Here is a 25,256-nt window from a genome sequence, read left to right as displayed (position 1 = left end):
CACCCAATCAACCCCCCTTCCAGTGATAGTTTCAAGTATCACAATTCCACCCCTTTTCTTCTTTCTTCCGTCTGGATGGAGACTTCAGATAACTACATGAAAGGCAAATACTCTCCTTTGGTATGCTAACACTTCGAGGTTACAATAAACACACATTCAACATTCAGCCCTTTGAAGTGTACTGAAGGAAGTGAGGGCCATAAAGCCCCTTTGTTCTCCCCCTTCTCTCCCTCTTATGGCAGAATCCAGAGATGGCAGAATTGGGAGTTTCTATATTTGATAATTAAAGATGAAATATAATTGGATTCTGACACAGCCCTTGCATCCCATCAGGCTGCAACACTCCCCGGTGCCCATTCCGTGAGATTGGTGTCACCTGATTCCCAGCATTTAAGTCATTCCTGCCAGGATTAAAGTCCTCCCCCCTCTTCCTACCAGCAGCCACCAATGGCAATCTCAAGGTCCATCAAATCTCTCCTCTTTGCCAAGGGTCCCAACAGGGGTGCAGTTAGGTGCCCCCACAGAGGCAAGCAGGCTGCCTTCTCAGGTCTGTGGCACCAGCCTCCGGGGCCATCCCACCCATCCCCCCACCAGGAAGAACCAAGGAGGGGCCAGGCTGTGTAAAACCACTCTCTCCTGAAGTCAAGGACCCCCTCTTGTCTGTTCAGCAGGGTCTGGCCCTCTGTGCCAACTGTGCCAACCTGCTGGAAACACCTGTGAAGATGCCCCTAGTGAAAAGCTGCAACCCAAGAGGGTGAGGGCCACGTGTGTCATGGCAAAGGTGTCACCCTGGGACCAGAAAGGGCCGGGTTCAAGTCCACCTGAGAGTACAGAAGCTCCCTGGCCGGCCCTTCTTCCTAGTGTGAAAAATTTTGCAGAGGCTGCCCCTCCCCTTATCAGGGACTTGGTGGACTGAAGGAGCAGCACTGGCTTAGAGGCCAGTTCCTTCGGGGCCAAACTGCAGCTCCAGAACTGGGGCTGGTCGATCCAGCTGACCCCAGACAATCCTTGGTCTGCGTCCAGGGCCTCTTCGAAAACGGGCAGCTGAAGGGCCCTGCTGGCATCCCCTGGCTGTCTGAGCTCAAGTGGAGGCCAAAGGATGCAGAGAGATGTCCGGGAGACCTGCACTGGAGTCCTGCAGAGTAGCCGGAGGTGGGGGTGGATGGGGGCTGCCTCCTGCGTGGAGCACGGCTTAAATACAGAGAGGGGAGGGTGGCCCCAAGAAGGCTTTACAGGACAGGAACCACGAGCCCTCTTCCAGGGTAGACTCAGCCCAAGGCATTGGTTTCGGGGCCCAGGGAGGAAGAGGCCCTACCTGGGGACTTGCGAACATCAGCGGTGAAGAGCCAGTCAGCCGCCTTCTTGGCATCAGGACCCACCAGGTAGAATTTGCCAAAGTAAGACATGTCAAAGAGAGCGAGAGCATTTCGGCAGCTCAGGCATTCCTTCCTGATCTGAAAATGCAGACACAGCCAGGGTGGGTGAGGGGCCAAATAAAGATCCCCCCATTTCTGCTTCCATTCCAAAATCTGATATCCTCTGGCAATCTCACCCAAGACTTCTCTGCTCTGCACCCCTCCCTGAAACCACATTTGGCAGAATTGCTCCTGTTTAACAGTGGGCCACATCCAGCCCAAGCATGAAAACTGCTGGGCAAGGCAGGGCCTGCAGGGAGAGGGGCCTCTCTTCGACAGCTGCACAGCGATCGACCGGGACCCTTACTGCCTTCCTGGGAAGGGGAAGGCAGCAGAGGGGCTTCATTTCCTTGAGTCTGCCTTGCCCACCTGGTGAACCTCTAACTCTAACCCTGAGCTCCCCTGAGCTCTTTCTACTCACACTGCTATGATGAGGAGGGAAGTCAAAGGTGTACTCCTCGGAGAGCAGCTGGCGGTAGGCATCCTCCTCACGGGGTGGGTGGCCGTAAGCTCCATAGTAGTTGTAGTCCAGCACCTGGATTGGTACATGAACAGCAGGCCTCAGACCTCTCCCTGCAGAGACGCCCTGGGGAGACGGGCTCAGAGCTGAAAGCCGGATGTTGTGCTGCGGGTGGGGTTGCAGGGGAAGCCAGCGGGGGGCTTCGGCCTGACTGAGCCATGGAGGGAGGGAGGGAGTACATGCTGAGTGCACTTGCAGTGGACAACTGGCCATGGCCAGGATGTCCTGGGTGGGATTTAGCCTGACCACATGGCTTCCTCTCTAGCCTGCAATCCTGGGATTTCCATGTGATCTCCCATCCAAGTTCTAATCAGGACTGGTTCAGCTCGGGTGTGCCGAGATTGGCTAAGGTGCCCTCTCTGGCTGGGACGAAAGAACATCATTTCGACTGGAGCAGACCGGCCCTTTCTTCCCTGGAACAGACCGGTTTATATGGCACCCCAGGTGCTTGGGAAGCAGGGCTGCCAATTGTTGGGCTGGTTTATCTGAAATGGTACAACAAGGTCCAGTATAGAAGAGGACAGCTGCCTGGCTGGTGGCCCAGAAGGCACTGAGCAGACGAGGCCATGTCTGGTTGCTGCACCGCCTGCCTTCTTCCCGCTGCTGCAGCCGCCTCCCCACCGCTGGGCCAGAACAGAACCACCTTCTCCATCCTTGGGCCATTCAAGGGGAGACATGAATGGAGGCTTCTGAAGACCTTGAATGACCCCGAAGGGAAAGCAGGTCCCCTGCCCAGCCTTGGAAGAGACTCGCCCGATGCGTACCGGTGCTCGGCCGAGTGGGTTGAACCAGCCTGGCCTCTCCCACCCGTGTCGCTCCTGGAAGACGCAGCCCTGAAGCAGCAGCTCCTGCGGGCACAGAAATGGTGAGCAGGGAGAAAGCACCCACACTCCTCCTCCAAGAAAAGCTGGAAAAGGTCTTTGCCTGAGGCACGTGGGGGGGGAAGGGTCCGCAATGCACCCAGCAGCTCCGCCCTCACCTCATGTAGAGGATCCTTCCTCAAGTTACGCCCAGCCAGAGGCTCATCATACGGAAACACGATGGAGTAGTTCTTGGCGTAGGACTCGTGGCTCCGCTCTCGAATCCAGCGGCTGTTGCCCGAGAGGAAGCGGTGAAACCTCCTGAAAAGTGAGGTGGATTTCATCACCACAGGGGGTGGGGGAGGCGTGGGACAAGCAGCATCTCTAGGGGACGAGATGGACAAGGACCCCTGGGGGCCGGCAGATACCTTGGGACCAAGAATGACCTCCACAGATCCATGACAGGGGACCCTCTGGCAGCAGGACCCTGTTGCGGGTGGGGGGCTTATCAGGGGCCAGAGGGCTATTATCTGCCCCTGCTGAACTGGAAGAACTAATAGTCTTTGCTACCACAGCAAAGGGAACTGGAAAAGTTCAAGGGACAGGGGCAGGGCTGGAAGGGGGGCTGCACACAAACTGAAAGGAACACACACAGTGCAGCAAGAACATTTCCACTCTCCACTGGATTAGGGACTAATCCTGAATCTGCTTGGTAGGACAACAGCGAGAAGCTGCTGCTTGTTCTATCCCAGCCTATAGCCATCCTTGTTAAAGGCACAAGGACCAAACCCCTGTTGAGAAAATAGGCTGGAGACTCAAAACTAAACAAACCCCTTTTAATATGGGTAACCAACCTGCCAAATAGTCCAGAAACAAAAGCAAATGAAGGACATTGTCCACATGAAACACAATACAAACAGAAAAGTAGTCACCGGCAATACTAACAGAACATGATCCCATGAAGTACTTTGCAACAGTTGCCTTTAGCAACCAGCACAGCCCACACCTCCCCTTTTTATAAAGCAGTCCCAAGGCGTTGCCTCTCAATGCCTTCTCCTCTTCCCCTAGAGTTGTTGTATTGACTGCTGCTGATCGGCTCTTGCTAATTGCCGGCATCTATGAGCATCAATCATCATGTCCATCAGGTGTGAGTCCTCCAAGTCTGACTCATTCTCCCCACACAGCTGAGCTTCATCAGGAACACGACTGGAGGGCCCAGGCTCTTCATCAAACCGTGAGTCCTGTAATTCATCAGAGCCGCCTTCTGACCCTGATGGCCCTTCAAATGCCTCCTCCACCTCCTCCTCAGATTCCCCAGACTCAGCTGTTGGGAACACAGGCTGGCATGGAATCATGACACACTGCTCACCTAATGTCATAGCTGAACATGTCCTTCTCTGGATGTCCGTGGACAATCCAGTGGGCCAGTTCCTTCCCACAGCCTCCTCCAAGCATCATTCCTATGGAAAGGAAGGGCTAGAAGTCAAAGATGCTCCTTTATAAAATGCATCCTCTACCAATTCTGGGCTGCTTCTTTTGCTGGACAACTTGGGAGCCATAGATAACTGGATTTCTGCTTTCCTACACATGGAAGAAAGCTATTTCCTGACAATCTTGCAGGGTCTCACTCACTTATTAGCTCAGAATGGCCCTTGCAAATTTATTTAAATGTGACCTTTAAGGCGGCAGCTTTTCACTCAAAGCTACACAGTGATTTCAAGAACTAGAAACTGCAGGAGATAAAATTAACCAGAAGCTCAAATAAGGGCTTCACCCTGTGTGGGGTAGGAAGCAATGATGGTAGGAGCAGCCTGGCCAAGGACAGCTCTGCTTCTGCACAGCAAGGCCTTTGGCAGGGTGAGGGTGCTGGCTGAGTGAGATTTTTGCCTCAGGAGCAGCCCTGGGCTCCGGGTCATCCACAAGGCTGTGGAGAGGGGTGGGTGACCAACGGGGCTCCTCTCACTAAATCCTGAATCTATGCCAAATGCATTTATTTAAATAGGGTGTTTCTCTGCTGCCATATTTATGGTGCTCTCACCTTCCATGCTCTTCTAGGATGTGAAAAACCCCAGCAAAAGACTCTTCTGCCTCCTCTCCAAAAGCACACATACCCCAAGCAAATCTCACTAGGACTGAACAGCTCTCCCCGGGATCAAGCTGGGGGGAGTGCTTTTGGGGAGCCTTGGAAACATTGTTCCCCCCTCCCTGCTCTCTTTCTGCAACAGAGTGTCCCGGGCCCACGGCTTGGCCCAAGGGCAACCACTGGCCAGCGCCCTCTTCTAACGGACTTGGGCTGAGCACTTTCCATGCCAGAAGCCAGGCAGGTGCACATTTCCCCAACCCTCCTGCCTGGGAAGGCTGCAAAGGTTACTTTAGGGGCCGAGGCGGCTTGCTCCTTACCGGCACTGTTAAAGCCACATCCCAGGAAAAAGCCACGGACTTCTGGCGCTTCCCCTAGGAGAGGCTTGTGGTCTGCGGTGAAGGATTCTGGGGCAGTGAGAAAGCGAGAGGGAGGATTAAATGCAGTGCAGCAATTCCAGCTTTAATCCTGTGCACTAATGCGGCAATTTTAGATACAGTATGCACACCCAGAGTCAGACCCCCGTCAAGAACTGCAGAGTTCTCTAATTCCTGGGAAAGAAAACTCTCTCACACATAAACACACACATACATGGATTTCTCTGTGGAAAGATCATGCTTGGAAGACCAGAGACCAGTGCACAAAGGAAGTGCAGAAGAGGAAATAGTAGGGGGTGGGAGAAGGTGTATATGTGTGTGTGTGTGAGAGAGAGGGGGGGAGGGAGGGAGGGAGGGAGGGAGGGGGAGAGAGAAAAGCACCAGCCCACTGGCAACTCCCACTGCTGGCCCCAGGACTGCAGATAAAGGAACTGGTGGTCACTTCATCCACCCCAACTGTCTTGCACCTCACCCTGGTCTCTGCCTCTTCCTCAGGTCAAGTCTTATTTTTTTAGAGCTCAAAAAATTCTCCTTGAGAATCCTTGGCAAAACCTCCCCTAATTGAGCTGAAAATACTTTAGGGATTTGTTCATATTTTTAAAAACTGTCTCCAAAACAGTCATCTTTTCCTTACTTAACCCACACATTCCAAGAAAGTACCATTTTGCATTTTTCTTCGGCTTAATATTTCTTTCATTATGACTAATGGAGGAAAGTAAGAGGCTTAAAAAAGCTGATTCAGTTTCTGCGGGTAAAGTCTATTAATTTGGGGGTTGAACTATGAGAAAAGGTGAACTATAAATATTCTAACTCCTTTGACTTCAGAAACTCAGCTCAGTTCATCACAGAAGACTTTCTTCCTTCTTGCTGACGCCTGGAAGGGCGGCTGTCAAAAAAGCAGCACTTGGAGGAAGCAGACAGGGAGCCTTCCCAGACCTCCCTCCCTCCCACTTTCCAGCATGGGAAAACAACCCCGCCTCGTCCCTCTCCCCCGGGCCCAGTGGGTTCTAGGCAGAGAGGAAGGTCACCCTCTTCCGTCTTCAGCCCCCACCTCCTGATGAACCCCTCTCTGGCTGATTTTCTCCCTGGTCTTTAGTAGCTTCCAGCCATGTTTTACCTCTCCTCCACTTTGCCAGGGAAAGGAAGGGTGGGAAGCTCCTGGCTGATGGCGGTTACTGCCACATGGTGCCTGACGCACTAGAACAGAGATCCCCAGACTTTGGGGCATCAGGGACTGATTCCGTGGAGAAAGGTTTTTCCATGGACCGGAGAGTGTGTGGTTTTGTGTGCTGCCTGCATCTCACGCATGGGGCTTTGCTTGTTTGTGCAGATCAGCAGCTGGCATGCTGCAGCCCGGTCCTATTCCACGGACTGGGGGTTGGAGACCCCTGCACTAGAAGGTCTCCAGAGAAGATCTGGGAAAGGTCTTCACTTGTCTGGATTTCTTACCTCCCTTCAGAACCTTCTAGAACAGCTCTGGGGAGGGGGAGTCCCTCCCCAGGAACACCATTTGGCTTGGGGCCAGTCCAAGTGATGGGTCCTCCTCCTGGTTATCCATACAGGCCTATGATCAGAGAATGGCCTCATCCCCATCAGGTGACCAAGAAGTGGAGGACCATCCTCTTGGGCAGCGATGATCCAGCCGGTATTGCTGGATGAAAATGGCGGGCTAAGCTTAGCAGTGGTGATTGGACAAAGGCTGCCTTGGCTCTTGTGATGGGAGTCGGGCTTAGGGAGCGCTCAGCAAAGCTGGATATGCAACTGCCATGCAGAAGGCCCCAATCTCTAAATGGGCATTGGAGGCCATGAGGAAGCATCGGCCTGATGGAATGGGTCCACAAGGGCCCGGCAAGGCGAGGGCAGAAGGACAGACCCTTCCACTGGAGCTGAGGGGTGAGAGAATCCATGTGGAGGTTTCTCAGGTGTGGGCCACAAGGTGCATCACCCGCCAAAAGCGCCAGGAGGGAGGGGGAGCTGGGCATCACGGAGGCTCCAGCTGGACAGAGGACAGGGCACAAAATGCTTCTCGGGAGGGAGAAGAGGAAGAGGAACACAACTGGGGTGGAGCTCAGCTGAAATTATTTATTGAAGTTATGATCCACCTTTATTTGGAGGCTCCGGGTGGCATCTCATTTCAATCCAGGTGAAATGCCAAAGAGGAGTTTGCTGAACAAAGCTGAGGAGAGTTGCCAAGAAAGAAGACACTTAGTTTGGTATCACTATCCTGGATGAGTCCAGAAGAGAGTTGCTGTGGAAACCGCTCCAGCAGGCCCGATCCCTGATGGGCTGGGCCAAGTGCCCCTGATGGAGAGGGGCAGAAGAGAAGTTCCCCATCTGGATACTGACCACCAGTGATCAGGAATTCTTTAAGAGGAGACAATTGATGATTCCTCTGGTGACAGTGTTTAAATTCAGCTACTGGTATAAGGATTCTTTGATGCAAGGCAGAAACCAGGGGAAGACTTGTCCTTTACCAGTTTCAGGAGGAATTGAATGGGGGGGGGGCTATTCCTACAAGCAGGTTGGTGTGCAAATGAGTGGTGTGGATGACTGAGATTGCAGCTGCTGAATGCCCGAAGATATGTAGAATAATGCCATCTCTTTTCTGCTATTTTCTCTAATCAAAAAAGTCAATGTAGCCATCTCAGCAAGTTCCATCATCACTATCCCTCCATTGTGGGTAGTGCCAAATCTTTCCATCTTTGTTGCAAGAATCTCTCTGCAGTTGTCATGTACAAGAAAGTTTCAGTTTCTTTATATAAGTTACCTAGCAGGTAAGTGTAACAGCAGGAAAGCCTGTACTGAATGCATCTGAAAATCCTGCCTACAGTAATGTAATTAACAACGCAACACCCACAAGTCCTAGTCCCAATCAGGTGGCCACACTGAGTTGGTCTCCAGCAAGAAAGCTAAACGGAGAGTAGAGAAGAAACTTACGATGGAGCAGGGGAAATAATTGCAGTCTATGTGCCTGCTTGGAGTTACTGCCACTGTTAAGAGATTTCTTCTGTCTTTGATAGCTTTCCTGTAAGACGGGTGATAGTTCAGACAACTGGGATGGGATTAGATTGGGCAGCAGTATTGCCCCAAATGCTCAAAGTAGCCACTAAGTCCAGACCTTTCATCCTGAGGGGCTCAGGTTGCCAGGCCCTTTGCCCTCCTGAGACTCCGAATTAATCCTCCAAGATCCCAGGGTCCTGATCTCTGGTTCTTCTTCCCAGAGAGTCTGGAAAAAAAGAATTTTTCCCACACACGGCCACCCGTAGTTAAATATGAGAGGCCCAATAATATTATTATTGTATTGATCCAGTTATTATTGTAGCTGCTCTGGTCCATCTGCTCCTTTTATGTGGAAGATCTGCTGTTGGCCTTGTGGTAGTAAACAAGTTACACACTGCATCACCAGCGTGCATCTTGCCTGCATGCACATAATTGTCCAAGCTGCATTGCACCAGAACTCAAGTGCCTCCATCTTGCCTCCCACACAAGCTGTGTAGCCAAGACAAGCATATCGAGAGACCTATGAATCAGCTGCAGAGTGAACCGCCTTTAGTTTTGCTGCCTCGCTTGGCAAAACAAGATGTTTTAATCTGAAGAACTTGGGACCATTTGTCCTCTGGCAAATGTGACAGGAACAGAGATATCTTCTTCCTCAAAAATGATGGCAATTCATCATACAAACGTAAGAGTTGGCAAGGCAGAGGGCAAAGGCCCACAAAGACACAGTTCCTGTCCAAGACCGATCAATTTTCTGCCATCATTGGGTGCAGAATTCCTCAAGTAAAAAGAGAGTCTAACTGAAAGGCCCAATGCAGAAAAAAGGCAAAGGCACAGAAACTGACTTAAATCAACCAGATGTCTTCAATGAGACTGGAAGCATCAGGTGAGAATTGGTGAAGTGATAGATCTTGGACCAAGGGCGAGTTCCTCTCCCCACCTGGTTGACTGAGCAAGTGGGAGGAGATGTGACATACGGGTACAGCACTGGAGGCAGCTCAGCAAAGACCATCCTGAGTTCTGCCAGCGGAGGAGTGAGGAGCCTTTGGCGAAAGGTCAGCAGGCGAAACCTGGGGAATGGCTGCAGCAGAAACCAGTGAATGGAGATTTTTGAGAAGAACCATGCAGGGCTGAGGCTCAGACATGAGGTCTACTCTGAAGAAGCACCAGGGCAAAAGACAGGACCTCACAGTGAGAAAGTGATGCTTCTTGTAAAGGCAATACCAGCGTCAGGTCAATGCATAAGGGACCAATCCGAAAAACGCCATGATGCAACTAATGCAACAGCCAGGACAGGGCATGACAAGAGCCGTAGTGGCACAGTGCAGGCTAATTCAGCTCACTGTCAGCAGTTCAATCCTGACTGGCTCAAGGTTGACTCAGCCTTCCATCCTTCCAAGGTCCATAAAATAAGGACCCAGATTGTTGGGGATCATATGCTGACTCTGTAAACCTCTTAGAAGGCTGTAAGGCACTGTGAAGTGGTCTATAAGTCTTATTGCTATTGCTATTTGCTTGAACCTGTGGCAGCCCAGCAACACGCGGCTCAGCCGTGCTCCTGGGTTCCACGAGAGCTTCCCAGAGATACGAGGGAGAGATGCTTGCCACATTCCACGTCCCTTTTGTCTATTCTTCCCACTTTGATTAAAACAGGGGAGAAAAGAAAAAGAATTAGAACAATAACTTGGGTTTATCTGGATACTGATTATGAAAATCTAGGGACTCTAACATGTCTAGAATCTACCCACTCACTCTGGCCGGTAGGAAAGTCCTTCCACGCCACTAAATACTGAAGGTTCCCCCTATGCCTATGACAATCCAGAATTGTTGCACTCCAAAATGTTGTTCACCCTCCATCATTACAGGTTCAGGAACAGGGAGAGGAACTGGTCTAAGGGGTGAGGAAACCTCAGGTTTTAATCAACTGCAGTGAAAAATGGGATGGATCCAGTGAAATGACTTTGGCAAGTCTAGCTCCATCGTAACAGGATTGATAAGGTGTTTAATGGGGAAAGGCCCCACAAACTTCAGTCGCAATTTTTTAGAAGGTTAAAGTGATTGCAAAGGGGAAACCTTCAGTATTTAGTGGCGTGGAAGGAATTTGCTACCAGCCAGAATGAGTGAGTGGGTTCTAGATAGGTTAGAGTCCCTAGATTAGTGAAACATTTTCATAATCAATATCCTGATAAACCTAGGTGATTGTTATAATTCGTTTTCTTCGCTCCCCTGTTTTTTGCAGGTTTAATCCCTCTCTTTTGGGATGGCAGCATGTCAGGTCCATTTTTACGGGTGCCCTGCCATTCTGGTGGAGGGGGGAGAAGGACGCTTTGGGGAAGCATTCTTTGCATACTCTCATTTTTGCTATAATGCTGGAGCTGCCTGAGAATTAAGGAGAGGGATCATCTTCGGAGACAGAATGGACTCCCTCCCAGCCGGTTCCAGCCTGACTCCAAGGTCGCTGTGCCCCGAAGATGAACTGTTATCTGTTCTGTGCTTCAGTGTTCTCAAAACAACATTGCGTTGGCAGCCGGTGGACTGATCAGGGGGGCTGGGTCTCAAAGTGGGAAGAATAGCTTGGTACTTTCTGCTAGAATGTCAGATTCCACCCAACTTTACTGCAACCACTGTTTCTCAGTAAAAGTTCTTTTGATTAACCACATGGCATCAAGAGTTGTACTTTCCTGAGAGGGACAGCTGGGGCAGGTCCTTACATTAAGTGGAATCTGCAATAGTGGTCAACCCCGAGAGGCATTCACCTCTACCGTGGGGACCGTGCAAGGAATGTTGACACAAGGCAATGACCAAGAGGAAGCTGAATGCTGGAGGGAAGCCTCTGCCAAGGCTAACCCCGCAGTGGATCTCTCCGAATGGACAAAGGTTGCCAGTGTAGGAGATGCATCAAAGCCCAGGTGGCTCATTGGCATCAGAAAGAAAGATGATTGGGAGGGGAGGACCAAGAAAGTAACTCTCACTCGAGGCAGCCAAGGCAGCCAACGATGCTACTGGCAAGCAGAGCTGGACGAGCTCGGATATGAAGAGGAAGAAAGTGGCGAGGTTGATCATGTCGACTTCCTCATGAGGCAAATGAATAGGGGTGGTGGTGAACAAACAAACTCAGTATTGGAACAGTACCTTAGATGTTTGAACGATCCAGACAGTTCCCATAACAAATAGTGCGTAGGTGATTGGACAATGCAATGGACTATGGGGAGTGGCCAAAAATTCATCTTTAATTATATAGATCTTTGAGCAGGAAATTCAGAGCTGGTTTTTGCTTCTTTTGTGCCAATGTAGTGTATTCAATAAAATTATTACTTTTGGGAAGAACAATGTCCCAGGAGTTCCTTTCTTGGATTCGCTAGTTGGATTTGACACCATGATGACCAGGGTGTCATGTTTCAACAGATGAAACTCTTCAAAGAACTTGGAGGCATTGTTTACCTTAAAGAATCTTTATTTGAATGCATTTGGGTCAATATAAAAGGGGGGGGGAAATGACATTGCCATAGGTGTATACTACAGGCCACCCAAACAAACAGAGGAAATAGATGAACTTTTTACTAGTCAGCTAACTAAGGAAGCACATCACAATAGTAATGGGGGACTTTAACTACCCTGACATCAACTGGGAGACAAACTCCACACCAAGTGGAAGATCAAACAGGTTCCTGGCAAACCTAGCAGACAACTTTCTCCCAAAAAGTAGAGAAGGGAACTAGGGGGTTAGCCATTTTGGATCTAATTCTCACTAACAGAGATGAAATGATAGAAGGTGTTGAAGCCATAGGAACCCTGGGAGGAAGTGATCATGCAATTTGGAATTCAACATTATGGAAGCACAAGCATAGAATATAGTCAAACTAGAGTCTTGGACTTCAAGAGAGCTAATTTTAATAAACTTAGAGAGGGCTTGGGAAGGATTCCATGGATGAGAATCCTCAAGGGGAAAACAACTCAAGAAGCTTGGGAAATTTTGAAAAATGAGATAATAAAAGCCCAGTCTAGCACAATACCAACAAAGAGGAAAAATAACAGCTCTCAAAAGAAACCAGCATGGCTACATAAAGAACTCTCTGACAAATTGAAAGATAAAAAGGACAAGTATAGAAAGTGGAAAGAGGGGCACATAACTAAGTCAGAATATCAGCAAATAGCCCGAGCCTGCAAAGATGAAGTGAGGAAAGCCAAGGCTCAAAATGAACTAAGGCTTGCAACCAAAGTCAAAAATAACAAAAAAGCTTCTTTCAACATGCAAAAAACAAGAAAAAAGTGAAGGAAATTATTGGTCCATTAGTGGGTGAAAGTGGCAAGAAAGTGACAAGCAATAGGGAGAAAGCAGAATTATTTAACTCGTTTTTTGCATCTGTCTTTACACAAAGGGAAAAAACAGACCAACCTATCAAAAATAGTGCCATAAAAAACAAAATAGAAACACAAGTTAAGATAGGCAAGAAAATGGTAAGTGAGCACCTGTCCAGCCTAGACGAATTCAAATCGCCAGGACCAGATGGATTACACCCCAAGGCTCTCAAGGAACTGGCAGATGTGATCTCAGAACCACTGAACTATATTTTTCAAAGATCCTGGAGCACTGGGGAACTACCAGAGGAATGGAAAAGAGCTGATGTAGTTCCCATCTTCAAAAAAGGAAAAAAAATGGACCCAAGAAATTACAGACCTATCAGCCTGACCTCAATACCTGGGAAGATGCTGGAAAAGATAATCAAACAACGAATCAGCGAACACCTAGAGGCAAACAAAGTCATTACTAAAAGCCAACATGGCTTCATCAAAATAGATCATGCCAGACAAATCTTATTGCATTCTTGACCAAGTGACAAAATTAGTGGACCAGAGGAATGCTATGGATATAATTTACTTGGACTTCAGTAAGGCATTTGATAAAGTAGATCACAACCTACTACTTGACAAGATAGAAAAATGTGGGGTAGACAGCATCACCATTAAATGGATCTGTAGCTGGCTGACCGGCCGTACTCAGCATGTGGTCTTCAATGGAACCGCATCTACATGGAAGAAATGTGTAGTGTGGTGCCCCAGGGCTCTGTTCTGGGCCCAGTGCTCTTCAACATCTTCATCAACGATTTGGACGAGGGGATAGATGGGGAACTCATCAAATTTGCAGACGACACCAAGCTGGCAGGAATAGCCAACACTCCAGAAGACAGGCTTAAGATACAGAAGGATCTGGACAGACTTGAACATTGGGCACTATCTAACAAAATGAAATTCAATGGTGAAAAAAGCAAGGTTCTACATTTAGGCAAGAAAAACCAAATGCACAGGTATAATATAAGGGGTATCTTGCTCAATAGTAGTAACTGTGAGAGGGATCTCGGAGTCCTAATGGACAATCACCTAAATATGAGCCAGCAGTGTGCTGCAGCTGCCAAAAAGGCCAACACAGTGCTAGGCTGCATTAACAGAAGGATAGAATCAAAATCACGTGAAGTGTTAATACCACTTTACAATGCCTTGGTAAGGCCATACTTGGAATACTGCATCCAGGTTTGGTCACCACGATATAAAAAAGATGTTGAGACACTAGAAAGAGTACAGAGAAGAGCAACAAAGATGATTAGGGGACTGGAGGCTAAAGCATATAAGGAACGGTTGCTGGAATTGGGTATGTCTAGTTTAATGAAGAGAAGGACAAGGGGGGACATGATAGCAGTATTCCAATATCTCAGGGGCTGCCACAAAGAAGAGGGAGTCAAGCTATTTTCCAAAGCGCCTGAAGGCAGCAACAGGTAGAAACTAATCAAGGAGAGAAGCAACCTAGAACTAAGGAGAAACTTCCTGACAGTTAGAACAATTAACCAGTGGAACAACCTGTTTCCAGAAGTAGTGAATGCTCCAACACTGGAAGTTTTTAAGAAGAGACTGGACAGCCATTTGTCCGAAATGGTATAGGATTTCCTGCCTAAGCAGGGGGTTGGACTTGATGACCTCTAAGGTCCCTTCCAACTTTACTATTATTATTATTATTATTATTTGAGAAAGATAGCATCAGCACTAACACAGTCAAAGCCAAAAACTGGATTCCCCTCCCCTGAGCAGATAGTATCAAAGCACAATTCCTTCCTCCAATTAACAGTCATAAATCACATTCTCCAATTAGTTTGAAATGCAGGCTTTCCCTCCAGCCCAATTCTTTTTTAATTTTTTTATTGATTTTCTAATTTCATATTTAAATATTTGAAAAGCAACATGGCGGCTGAGTTGGTCAATAATTCAAAAACATACAAATATCTTTAGTATAGATCTCAAACTATTATATTAAATATTTCTTCTCTTTTCCCCTTGGTATTTACTGTCTCATATTTAAATTAATCCAATTCTTATTATATTGATTAAATAAAAATAACTTTCTTACATTTATCAATAATTTTTGTTTATACATATCCTAGTTGTTTTAACATTCAATCTTTTTAGACAATCAATGTCCTGGTTAGTTTTTCCCAATTTTTAGTTTCCCATTAATATCTAACTTTAGCGTTTAGTATTTATAATTTCCAAGATTTAAATAATCCCAATTCCCTGTATCACAATTCATCACAAGATCTAATGTTCTTATCTATTTGAATCCTCATCATCTTACATCAACCAATACAATATATTATTTTCTGAGCAGGGGGTTGGATTAGATGACCTCCAAGGTCCCTTCCAACTTTACTACTATTACCTATTACCTGATAATTTCTAAATATCTTAAATTTAGTAACCAAAATTTCTCTTATTTCAACATTTAATACTTCCTCTCTTCATATCTACTATCTTATATTTAAGCTAGTAATTTTTTTATTGCCGCTAAGAAAGAACATATTTATTACATTCACCAATAATTTTAATTACCTTTAGAATTAACCTTTATAAGCAAATCAATGTTGAAATTCAACTGTTAATATTTCTACTTCCAAGTTTAAATAACAAGGGCAGCTATTTATAGAGAAAATCTATATAAAATGTTTTATATATGGCATTTATCACCTGCAAGATTAGCAAAAATGTTTAAAAACATGTCTGGTAATTGTTTGAAATGTAGGCAAAAGCCATGCATGTACTATCACCTTCGGTGGACATGCCCTAAAGCAAAAGGAAATTGGTCAAAAATAGACATGTGGTTACAGAAAATGTTAAGAAAACATGTAGACTTTAAGCCAGAACTATTTCTTTAGGTATAATTACAGAGAACTATGATAAAAAATATATGTATTTAATACTACATGTATTAATAGCAGTGAGAATTACATTTGCACAGTACTGGAAAAATGAAAAAACACCATCAGAAGATATAATTAGGAAAATTTTGGATTCTGCAGAAATGGATAGGCTTACATTGAAAATGAACGGGAAAGAAGATACAGAATATTTTCAAACATGGGATAATTTTTATAAATGGCTAGAAAAACAAAACAGAGAGTAGAAATGGAAGTTGTATTACTATTAGTGTTGAATATGTGAACCTAGTCAACATGTTGTTTATTAAGCACTAAAGATTTGCAACTATAAAAATTTAATAAAATATCTATATATTAAAAAAAAAAGAACTGAAAAGTCCCCCAGCAACATCAGCAAGTAGATGGTTTCCAAAAAGGGGGGCTACTGGAAACTGAGCCGAAAGATGAAGCTTAATTATATAACTTTGTGACAGTGGTGAAGAATTACTAAAAGAACCAGTGTTAAAGCCACTACCCATAAATGTGACTGTGAAGATTTAAAAAATCATGTTGAGGGAGATGTCTGGGGGTCCTTACCTGGTCCACAGACAGTTGATTTAATTCCAGTTTTCTCCAGGACTGGGACTCGGTTGATAGCACCATCAATATGCTGTGTAAATACATCCCAGTCCAGATTGAAGAGACCAAAAGCAAAATTGTCCAAACTCTGGAAGGGCAAAAGATGCATTGCAGACATTAGGCACTGATGACAACATGTCAGCCATCGGACGACTGACCCCATAGACACGGTGGCAAACAACGGATCAGATTCTCCCCCTGCTCCCGGCTTTTGAGCCACACTTTCTCCTCCAAACGGTTTCTTTCTTGCTGCCTGAACTCAGCCCCATGATTGAGATCACCTCTATCCACCAGGAACTTTGCTGGTGGAATAAGTCATAGAATCACAGAATCATAGGGCTGGAAGGGACCTTGGAGGTCTTCTAGTCCAGCAGGAGAACCTATACCACAGGTCGGCAACCTGCGGCTCTGGAGCCGCATGCGGCTCTTTGAGCCTTCCCCTGTGGATCCCAGCCTCCTCTGCCTTTGCAGAGAGAGACAGAGACAGAGAGAGGCAATTGCGCTTCCCTGCTTTTCTCTCTCTCTCTCTCTCTCTCTCTCTCTCTCTCTCTCTCTCTCTCTCTCTCTCTCTCTGTGTGTGTGTGTAAAAGAGAATGCACTCACAGTGTTCTCCGAGGAGCTGAAAAGCTTACTAGGCGGAGCTCCTTCCTTTGCTGCGTCTCTGCAGGAATCAGGAAGCAGGAAGGGCAGGAGAGAGCTAGCTAGCCCAGCTAGGCTGACTCAGGAATTATGGGAGTTGAAGTCCATGAGTCATAAAAGAAACGAGGTTGCTTACCCCTGAGCTTGTGGGAGAACAGCTTGAAGCTTGCCAGGTGAGCAGCAGATAGGAGGGGGGGAGAAAGAGAGGGAGAGAAAGAGAGAGAGAGAGGGAGGGGAAAGAGAGAGAGAGAGAGAGAGTGGGGGAAGAGGAGTGGCAGACCAAGGGCAGATAGAGAGGGAGGGAGGGAGAGAGAGAGAGACAGAGAGAGAGAGAGAGACCCTTTTGACATCTAAAATGAAGATAACACTGCATATATCCTTTTTTTACCTGTGTGTGTATGTAATTTTATTCTCTTAAAGCATTCTCTTGGTGATCATTGTTTTAATAGTATGGATATTCCCAAGAGTCATATTTTTACTTTTATTTTTAATGTGTACACACACACACACACACACACACACACACACACCCCTATAATAAAGGTAAAAAAGGATATATGCAATGTTATCTTCATTTTAGATATCCAAAGGGTTTTGTGGCTCCCGGTGTTTTGTTTTTGGTGGGAAACGGGTCCAAGTGGCTCTTTGAGTGTTTTGGGTTGCCTACCCCTGCTCTATACCATTTCAGACAAGTGACTGTCTTCTAAAAACCTCCAGTGATGGAGTGGCCACAACTCAGTGAGACGAGCTGTTCCATTGATTAATTGATCTCAATGTCAGAAAATTCCTTCCTTCCTTCTAGGTTGGATCTCTCTTTAACAAGCTTCTACCATTATTTCTTGTCCTGCCCTCAGGGGCTTTGGAGAACAAGTCAACCTCCTCCTCTCTGTGACAGCCCCTCAATATTGGAAGACAGTTATCATGCCCCCCCCCCAATCCTTCAATATGCTGGACATGCCTTGTTCCCTCAACTATTCATCCTATGATTTAACCTCCAGCCCCCTAGTTGTTGTTGTTGCTCTTCTCTGCAGTCTCTCCAGACTCTCAGCATCTTTTTGGTATCCTAGTGACTAGAACTGGATGCAATAGTATTCCAAGTGTGGCCCCAGGTCAGCTCTTCCTAGTATCCTGAATGTCCACCATTCTCCCAGACTCTTTAGAGACCAGGAACCTGGGAATCGAGGTGCGTTTCCTGGATTGGGAAAAGGCTCTGCACAGATGCAGCTTCCCTCCTTTGCTTTGCCTTTGTCAGCTGCCTGAAGAGTTTGCAGGCTTCAGGAAAGGACAGGAAGCTTGAGCCTCTGCTCCTCTGGTTAAACCTGGCCTCTCTGATCAGTCAGAGAAAGCAATGGCCTGTTAATCTGGGATTAAATCCACCGTTCACCATTAATATTCATTCAAGAAGCCCTCTGCCCATCCTGCATCTTCTGTAAATCAGTGCCAAGTCACAACACTGGATTCTCACCGAATGGCAGACCGGGGGCCAAGACTGCTCTTTGCCTTGAGGAAGGGGGGCAGGAAAGGTGGGCCAGGCCTGCAAGCAAAGGTGGTTGTTGTGCAACCCACATTCTATCTGGCACACAATAGGAACATACAGGGAGCCACCCTGATATGCACCATAGATGGGGCGCTGGCTACTAGGAATAGGTCTCTCTGTCCTCAGGTCCAATCCAGACCATGTTCCCCAACCTGAGCTCTTCCAAACCTTTGGGAGAGAGGAGGAAGTAGAGGAGCAAAGCATTTGCCTTGTGTGCCAGTTACGCCCTGTCCTGTCCGGTCACTCTTGCTCTGGCCATCTCCCGTTTGGACTACTGCAACACGCTCTACATGAGGCTTCCCTTGAAAAGTATCCAGAAGCTTCAGCTAGTAAAAAAGGGGGCCAGGGGAGCAATTTTTGGCATCTAAAGAATGACACATGTAACACCTCTTGCATGAACAGCACTGGGTGCCAGTCTGTTTGTGGGTCCAATTCCAGGTGCTGGTTATGACCTATAAAGCCCTACATGGCCTGGGGCCAGGCTACCCATAGAACTGGCTTCCTCCCATTACATTGACTCATTCCACGTGGTCAGGCAGGGAAGGGATGATAAGGAGATCCAGGAAGAGAGCTTTCTCTGCCATTATCCCCATCTTGTGGAATATCCCCCCCCAGAGGTGAGGTGGACTTCCCCCCTCTGCTAGCCTTCAGGAAAGGGGTGACAGCCTGGCTCTGCGGCCTTGCTTGGGACAGGCAGATGAGCACGTGGCCGTGGGGCTTATTAGTCCCCTGAAAGCCCTCCCTTTGCCTTTTCAGTTGATTTTTAACATGGCTTTTATTGTTGCCTCCTTCTAAAAGAGTATAATTTTGAAATTTTAATGCTAACATTGTTAGAATTAAAGGCTGACTCAGCCTTCCAGCCTTCCGAGGTTGGTAAAATGAGGACCCAGATTGTTGGGGTCAATATGCTCTGTAAGCCGCTTAGAGAAGGCTGTAAAGCACTATGAGGTGCTGTCGCTGATGTAATTTTATATGCTGCAAATAAATAAATAAAAAAGCCAACGTGAGAGGCAAAGAGGGCTGAGGGGGCCACACAGCAGCTGCCCAGGTGAGACCCTCTCCTTCCCCAGCAGCCTCTCTTCTGCTTGCCAGGGAGCAAAGCTTTCAAAACCAGGGGTAACTCTTAAATGTCTTTGTGGCTGTGATTTTTTTATGTGCCACAAAATCTCCTTCTGAACACCTGGTTTAGCACCCAGCTCCACCAACACAGACCCCCACCCAGCTTCTGCAGCCTTAGCACTTCCTTCTTGCGATTCCTTAAAAACACAACTCACCTCCTCGCAGAAGATGGGGTTTGACTCATAGCCACCCACAGAAAGGGCATCACCTTGGAGACGCAAATACACGGAGGCATCGTGGTCTCGAACGTTCGGCATGTTCTAAAAATACCCAGAGAAAATCACTGTTCAGCCTCAAAAAGACTCCGGGTCAGCATTTTCACAGGGAGGGGAGCTCTCTCGGCTGCCTCCTGTCCCACCTCACACCAAGAGAGCCAAAGAGGTGAAGGGCGGACCCCTTGCTGGCTGCAGACCCAGAGGTCACATGGAGGATCCCTTTGGAGTTTTGCCTGCTGTCCCCCATCCTGTGGCTTCCACTGAGGGAGGAGCAGGCTGAGGCTTCTTCCTCTGTCTTATTTATTTATTTATTTATTTATTTATTTATTTATTTATTTATGAGACTTACATACCGCTTTAAGTGCGAGCACTCTCTAAGCGGTGTACACCAGTAAGCAATGTATATATATATATTTACATTGCCCCCAACAATCTGGGTCCTCATTTTACCTACCCCGGAAGGATGGAAGGCTGAGTCAACCTTGAGCCGGTGAGATTTGAACCGCGGGCCTCTCTCTACACGCACCAATGCTGCTGCTGTTGCTGCCTTCTAAAGGAGCCCCTGCTGAAGACCAGCTGCTCCTAAGGCCCCAGACAATCCCCTCCCCGGGACCACCGAGAACAGCTGGGAGATCTCTCCTCAGGATCCTGGCCATTCTAACTGGGGACTCTGGGAGCTCCAGGGCAACCCTGAAGGGCCAGGCTGGGAAAGGCGCTCCAGAGCCCTCCAGAGCCTCCAAAGTTGGCCCTCCTGACCTTCAACTGAGAACCTTTCTGGGCCTCCCTTTTTTCAGCACTGGGCAAGAGTATTGCTTTTCCGCATATCTCCAAGGAATGCACAACTCACAAAAGAGCCGAGGTGGCGCAGCAGTTAGAGTGCAGTACTGCAGGCCACTTTAGCTGACTGTGTTCAGCAGGTCAGCGGTTCAAATCTCACCGGCTCAAGGTTGACTCAGCCTTCCATCCTTCCGGGGTAGGTCAAATGAGGACCCAGATTGTTGGGGACAATGTAAATATATATATACATTGCTTACTGGTGTACACCGCTTAGAGAGTGCTTGCACTTAAAAGCGGTATATAAGTCTCATAAATAAATAAAATATGACTGGTAAGTTTAAACAGCGGCCCAAGTGAGGGGCACAGGAGTCCTGCCTTGGCGATGCAACCTCAGGTAATGAGGAAGGCCAATCATGCCAACTTTTATCCCTCAGGGCTGCTGCCAGGGGTCATGGAGGATGCTTCAGGATGCATCTACCTGAGGTTGCTGGCAGAAGGCGAGCCCTAATGCATGGGAATGGACAGGAACAATAGATTATTGAATAACGGAAGAGACCTTGGAGGTCTTCTAGTCCAACCCCCCGCCCAAGCAGGAAAATCTATACCATTTCAGATAAATGGCTATCCAATCTCGCCTTAAAAGTCTCCAGTGTTGGAGGCAAGCCATGCCACTGGTTAATTGTTCTTCACTGTCAGGAAATTCCTCCTTAGCTGTAGGTTTGTTCTCGCCTTGATAAGTGTCCATCTGTTGCTTCTTCTCCTGCCTTCTGGTGCTTTGGAAAATAGGTTGACCCCCCTCTTCTGTGTGGCAGCTCCTCAAATATTAGAACACTGCTATCAGGTCACCCCTAGTAGACATAACCGATTCCTGCAACTGTTCTTCGTATATTTTTGTCTCCAGCCCCTTAATTATCTTTGTTGCTCTTCTCTACACTCTTTCCAGAGTCTATATTGCAAAAATATGAATGCAGTATTCCAAGTGTGGTCTTACCGGTGCAGTATAAAGCACTTTGCATGATCTTTATTCTATCCCTCGGTTAATACAGCCTAGGTCTGCACTGGCTTTGTTGTGGCTACAGCACATTCTGGCTAATATTTAAGTGATTGTCCACCTGGACTCCTAGGTCCCTCTCACAGTTACTGCTATTGAACCAGGTACCACCTGTTCTGTTCCTGTGCATTGGGTTTTTCTTGCACTGATCACAGTCCTCATTCCAGGGAAACTCTCCTTCATGTAATCTTCCAAGTCTGGAAGCTGTGCTGTGGCGCCTTGCAGAGCTTCCCCAGTGGAGGCTCTCCCAGTCCCAGGTGGATGCCCTTGCCCATCCTCTGAGGCCACAAGCTGAAACTCTGCAGGGTCCAGGATGCTCACCCATCTCTGCCCTCCACAATGAGTGATGCCCTTTTGTGGAGACCCTTTGTCAGAATCCAATTCTATTTCATCTCTAGTTATCGACTATGGAAAACCCCATTTCTGCCCTCTCTGGATTCTGTCATACGATGAAGGGAACAAAGGGGTTTTATGGCCCTTCGGTACAACTTCAAAAGGGACTGAATGTGGATACCACCAAAAGGACTAACCATAACAATGGGGCCATCAGCTTTCATCTACTCCTCTCTGAAGACTCCCTTCCGCCTGCAGTGAGGAAAAAGGGGGTGGAAATGTAACGCCTGGAAGAATGGTGGGGTGGGGTGGGGTTGCTGGGAACCCCTTAAAACCTTGAACCATAGGGCTTGGCCCCCAAGTCCTGTCTAGAACGCCTGCAATCATTTTCTCTTAATAAAGGATGCCTGTTGGAAGAAATATTCCAAGAGTTCTGTCTTCTGAAGATGCAAAGTGGGGTGGGTCCTTACACCCTTGAGCAGCCTTGGAGGGCCCTCTAGTGGCAGAGCCTGGATCTCCCACAGGAGACATCTTCAGGGCCATCATGCCTCTTCAAAACTGTTTTCTCTTAAGAATTTTTTCAAATATTCTTACTATACTCTTCTGAAACATGCATTATACATTCAATATTTTAATATTGGTGTTTGCACAGTATTCACTAATATTCTGATAACTTAGATCACTGAACACAGAAAAAAGGCATATCAATATTAATGATTTAAAATGCCAGTGTTAATAGATATAAGATTATTTTGCTTTTTCATCCATATAACATTAGAAAACTGCTGTGTATGACATCAGATTATTTGTTGGACAACAAGGGTTTCTGTCTTAAGTAAGGATATCCCTACTAATTACTGGTGCATGTTGAAGAAAAATAAAGCAAATCTGACAACTGATTAAAAAGAAAAAAAGGAAGAGGAAAAAAAGATGTTTGGTTTTTAAGTCCCTCTTTTTGCTTTTGTGCTAATTCACAATATTAACAAAACATTAGGCACCCTTAGAAACTAAACTGTATATATTGCATGCTGTATAATATGGTGTTTTTACATGTCTACCCAATGTGGTAAAATGTTCCTATCTATGCAATCATTGAATTGCATACCATCTCTAAAACATTTTACACCAATTTTCTTTTAAGCTGTAGCTTAAAGTAAATTTTACAGATTTTGTTCACAAATTTTCCCATTGTTGTACTAGTATTTTTAATTTTTCATCTATTTTATACACTTAAAAAAACCTGTGTCATTTCTGAGTAAATATATGTGCCCTAATAAATGGTATTGGTTTTGTACAAGCATTTCAAATTCTGTCATTTTGTCTTAATGTCCTTTCAGTCTTAATGAATGATTGTATCCTTCCAGTAATTTGTCAATACATCAAGCATGGTATATTCTGGTCCTCAGAATATTAATCTATTTAATCTATTCCTTGACTCTGAATGAACCATGCCTGCCTATGTAATTACATACTGTTCTTTCTGTAATTATCTCCAGCAGGGAAAGCATTTATAGGAGAAACTAAAGATGAAAATGTTGACCTATCAAACTTTGTCTAATAATATGTCCTTTTAATCCCCCTGTATCTGTGAAATCCATTGGCTAAACCAGCTCCTTCCAGTTTTTCCATTCTGCTCTTTGGGAATTTTATGCACTCTGTTGTCCATGACCAGCAACTTGCTTTATCGTGCAATTTAAAGTTTGGAAAGACAAGACCACCTCTCTCTTTGGAATCTTAAACAATTTTTACTTTAACTGAGTCTTTTTCCATTCCATAAGAATTGGCTGAGTGGTTGTGGTTGTTTTTTGCCCTTCTTATGACGCTTTCTGAGTCACTGGCACCATTTGGAGCAAACAGTTTATCTCAGTATGGACAGAGCTCAGGGTTGAAATGAAGGGTCCCTGGTTGTCTCTGAGCTTGATGGTTTTCTTGAAGACATTACCCAACATGACGGTGTTACCTAGTTTGGTTACTGAAACTACTGCAAGAAAACAACTAAGCTCAGAGCCCCGTGGACCTCTCATTTATCCAAGGCAATCCATTCATTTAGATCAGTGGTTCTCAACCTGTGGGTCGGGACCCCATTTGGGGTCGAATGACCATTTCACGGGGGTCGCCAAACAACGCAGTCCCCCATTTTTTCCCCTTTTCCTTAGCTGTGTTACTCTCTTTTATTCTATTGGCTTTTGAAAGCCAATAGAATAGACTCTCTTGAATAGAGTCTAATTCTATTGGCTTTCAAAAGCCAATAGGAATTGTCCAGGCTGTCTCTGCCCTGCTGAGCCCGCCAAAAGTCCCATTCTGCAAACGGTGCTGCAAGTTATCTGCAGCGAAGGCGAGCTGTCTGGAAGTTTCCACCCCTCCCTGCTGAGCAACTACTAAAAATGTAAGTAAAAGAGGGCCAGGAGTGGGAGGCCAGCGGGAGCAGGGAGGGTTGCTGGCACGCGTGGGGCCCGGTGGGTGCCTTACCTCCCTTGGGCTGGGCCAGCTGGTGGCCCAGCCGGTGGTCGGCCTGCGCCATCTCTGCCGCTTGCCAGCTATGCCTTGGCCAACGCAGGGGGCGGCACCACGCATGCACGGCACTCCCAGGCATGGAAAGTCCTCGACTTACGACCGGTTGGGTAATCCTCGACTTATGACCGGTTGGGGGTCATGGCATTAAAAAGGTTGAGAACCACTGATTTAGATAATGCGACCGATTCTACCCAAGATAGCTTTAGATACTTCCACCTTTCTATGTTTTTTTTTTCATTTCTTGCCATAATTTAACACTGTTATTTTGATACAATTCTTTATAGATCCCTGTCAGAGGCAGACCAAATATTTTGCTGAGTGAGCTAATAGTCAGATTCTTTCTGCAAGAATAATTTCTCCCTGCATTAAATATCTTGTGATTATTTTTGTTTTTTACCAGTGATTTCATATCCAAAACTGAATTGTTTTCATTTTATTGCCTTTTATAATTCTGTGATGCTTAGTACTACGTCCCAGGTTCAGGAGGAGGAGGAGGAGGAGGAGGAGGAGGAGGAGGAAGAGAAGGAGGAGGAGCTCTCTTGACTCTGAAGCTGTATTTCTAAAGATGCCAGTTAGGAGAGCCATTGCCCTTTTTTGTCCACCTTCAGTGTGATCAAGATGCCCAGACCCTTTCACGGTATGGCTCCCTCCCACCCTGAACAGGGGCCTTTGCTTTTCCTCCCCCAATGCAGGCGTTTGCATTGTCCTATCTGCCATCTGCCATTGTTCCAGCTGGCTGGAATCCTCCTGAATCTACCACTGTCTTCTATTCCCCCCATCCTTCAATTAGGTGGAAAGAATTCAGAAGAGGATTGGGGAGACCCTGCTGGGGAACAGAGCCCACGAAAAGAATCTGGATGTCTTGGTGGATTACAAGTTGGAAAAAAGCAAAGGTGACCTTTGGCTGAAGTAAAACATCAAATCTCTGCCTTCTATGTTGCTTATACCACATCATTTTAGGGTTTGATGCTAACAATCTGACCTGTGTCCAGAGGAAAACAACCCAGGTGACAAAAGAGCATGGAGTAAAAAGATGTAAGGATCTTAGAATACAGAAGGACC

At 46.7% G+C, this 25,256-nt stretch overlaps 1 protein-coding gene across 1 annotated transcript in view; it reads right to left on the bottom strand.

Moving 5' to 3' along the window:
- Positions 1–244: 244 nt before the first annotated feature.
- SARDH (sarcosine dehydrogenase) overlaps positions 245–25,256 on the bottom strand; it is a 56,014-nt gene continuing 31,002 nt past the window's right edge. The window contains exons 7-14 of the mRNA XM_039348358.1: positions 19,460–19,564; positions 15,968–16,097; positions 5,136–5,222; positions 4,105–4,195; positions 2,915–3,056; positions 2,700–2,783; positions 1,837–1,950; positions 245–1,454 (exon numbers count right to left, since the gene is read on the bottom strand). Coding sequence (XP_039204292.1) covers positions 1,269–1,454; positions 1,837–1,950; positions 2,700–2,783; positions 2,915–3,056; positions 4,105–4,195; positions 5,136–5,222; positions 15,968–16,097; positions 19,460–19,564 — 939 coding nt within the window. The 3' untranslated portion in view covers positions 245–1,268. The remainder of the gene's footprint in view (positions 1,455–1,836; positions 1,951–2,699; positions 2,784–2,914; positions 3,057–4,104; positions 4,196–5,135; positions 5,223–15,967; positions 16,098–19,459; positions 19,565–25,256) is intronic.

The sequence above is a fragment of the Crotalus tigris genome, unplaced genomic scaffold, assembly GCF_016545835.1.
Source record: "Crotalus tigris isolate CLP2741 ecotype Arizona unplaced genomic scaffold, ASM1654583v1 scf7180000018142.649072, whole genome shotgun sequence".
In the NCBI taxonomy this organism is placed as follows: domain Eukaryota; kingdom Metazoa; phylum Chordata; class Lepidosauria; order Squamata; family Viperidae; genus Crotalus; species Crotalus tigris.
The sequence above is the reverse complement of the archived record's forward strand: the minus strand, read 5'-3'. Positions and strand labels throughout refer to the sequence as shown.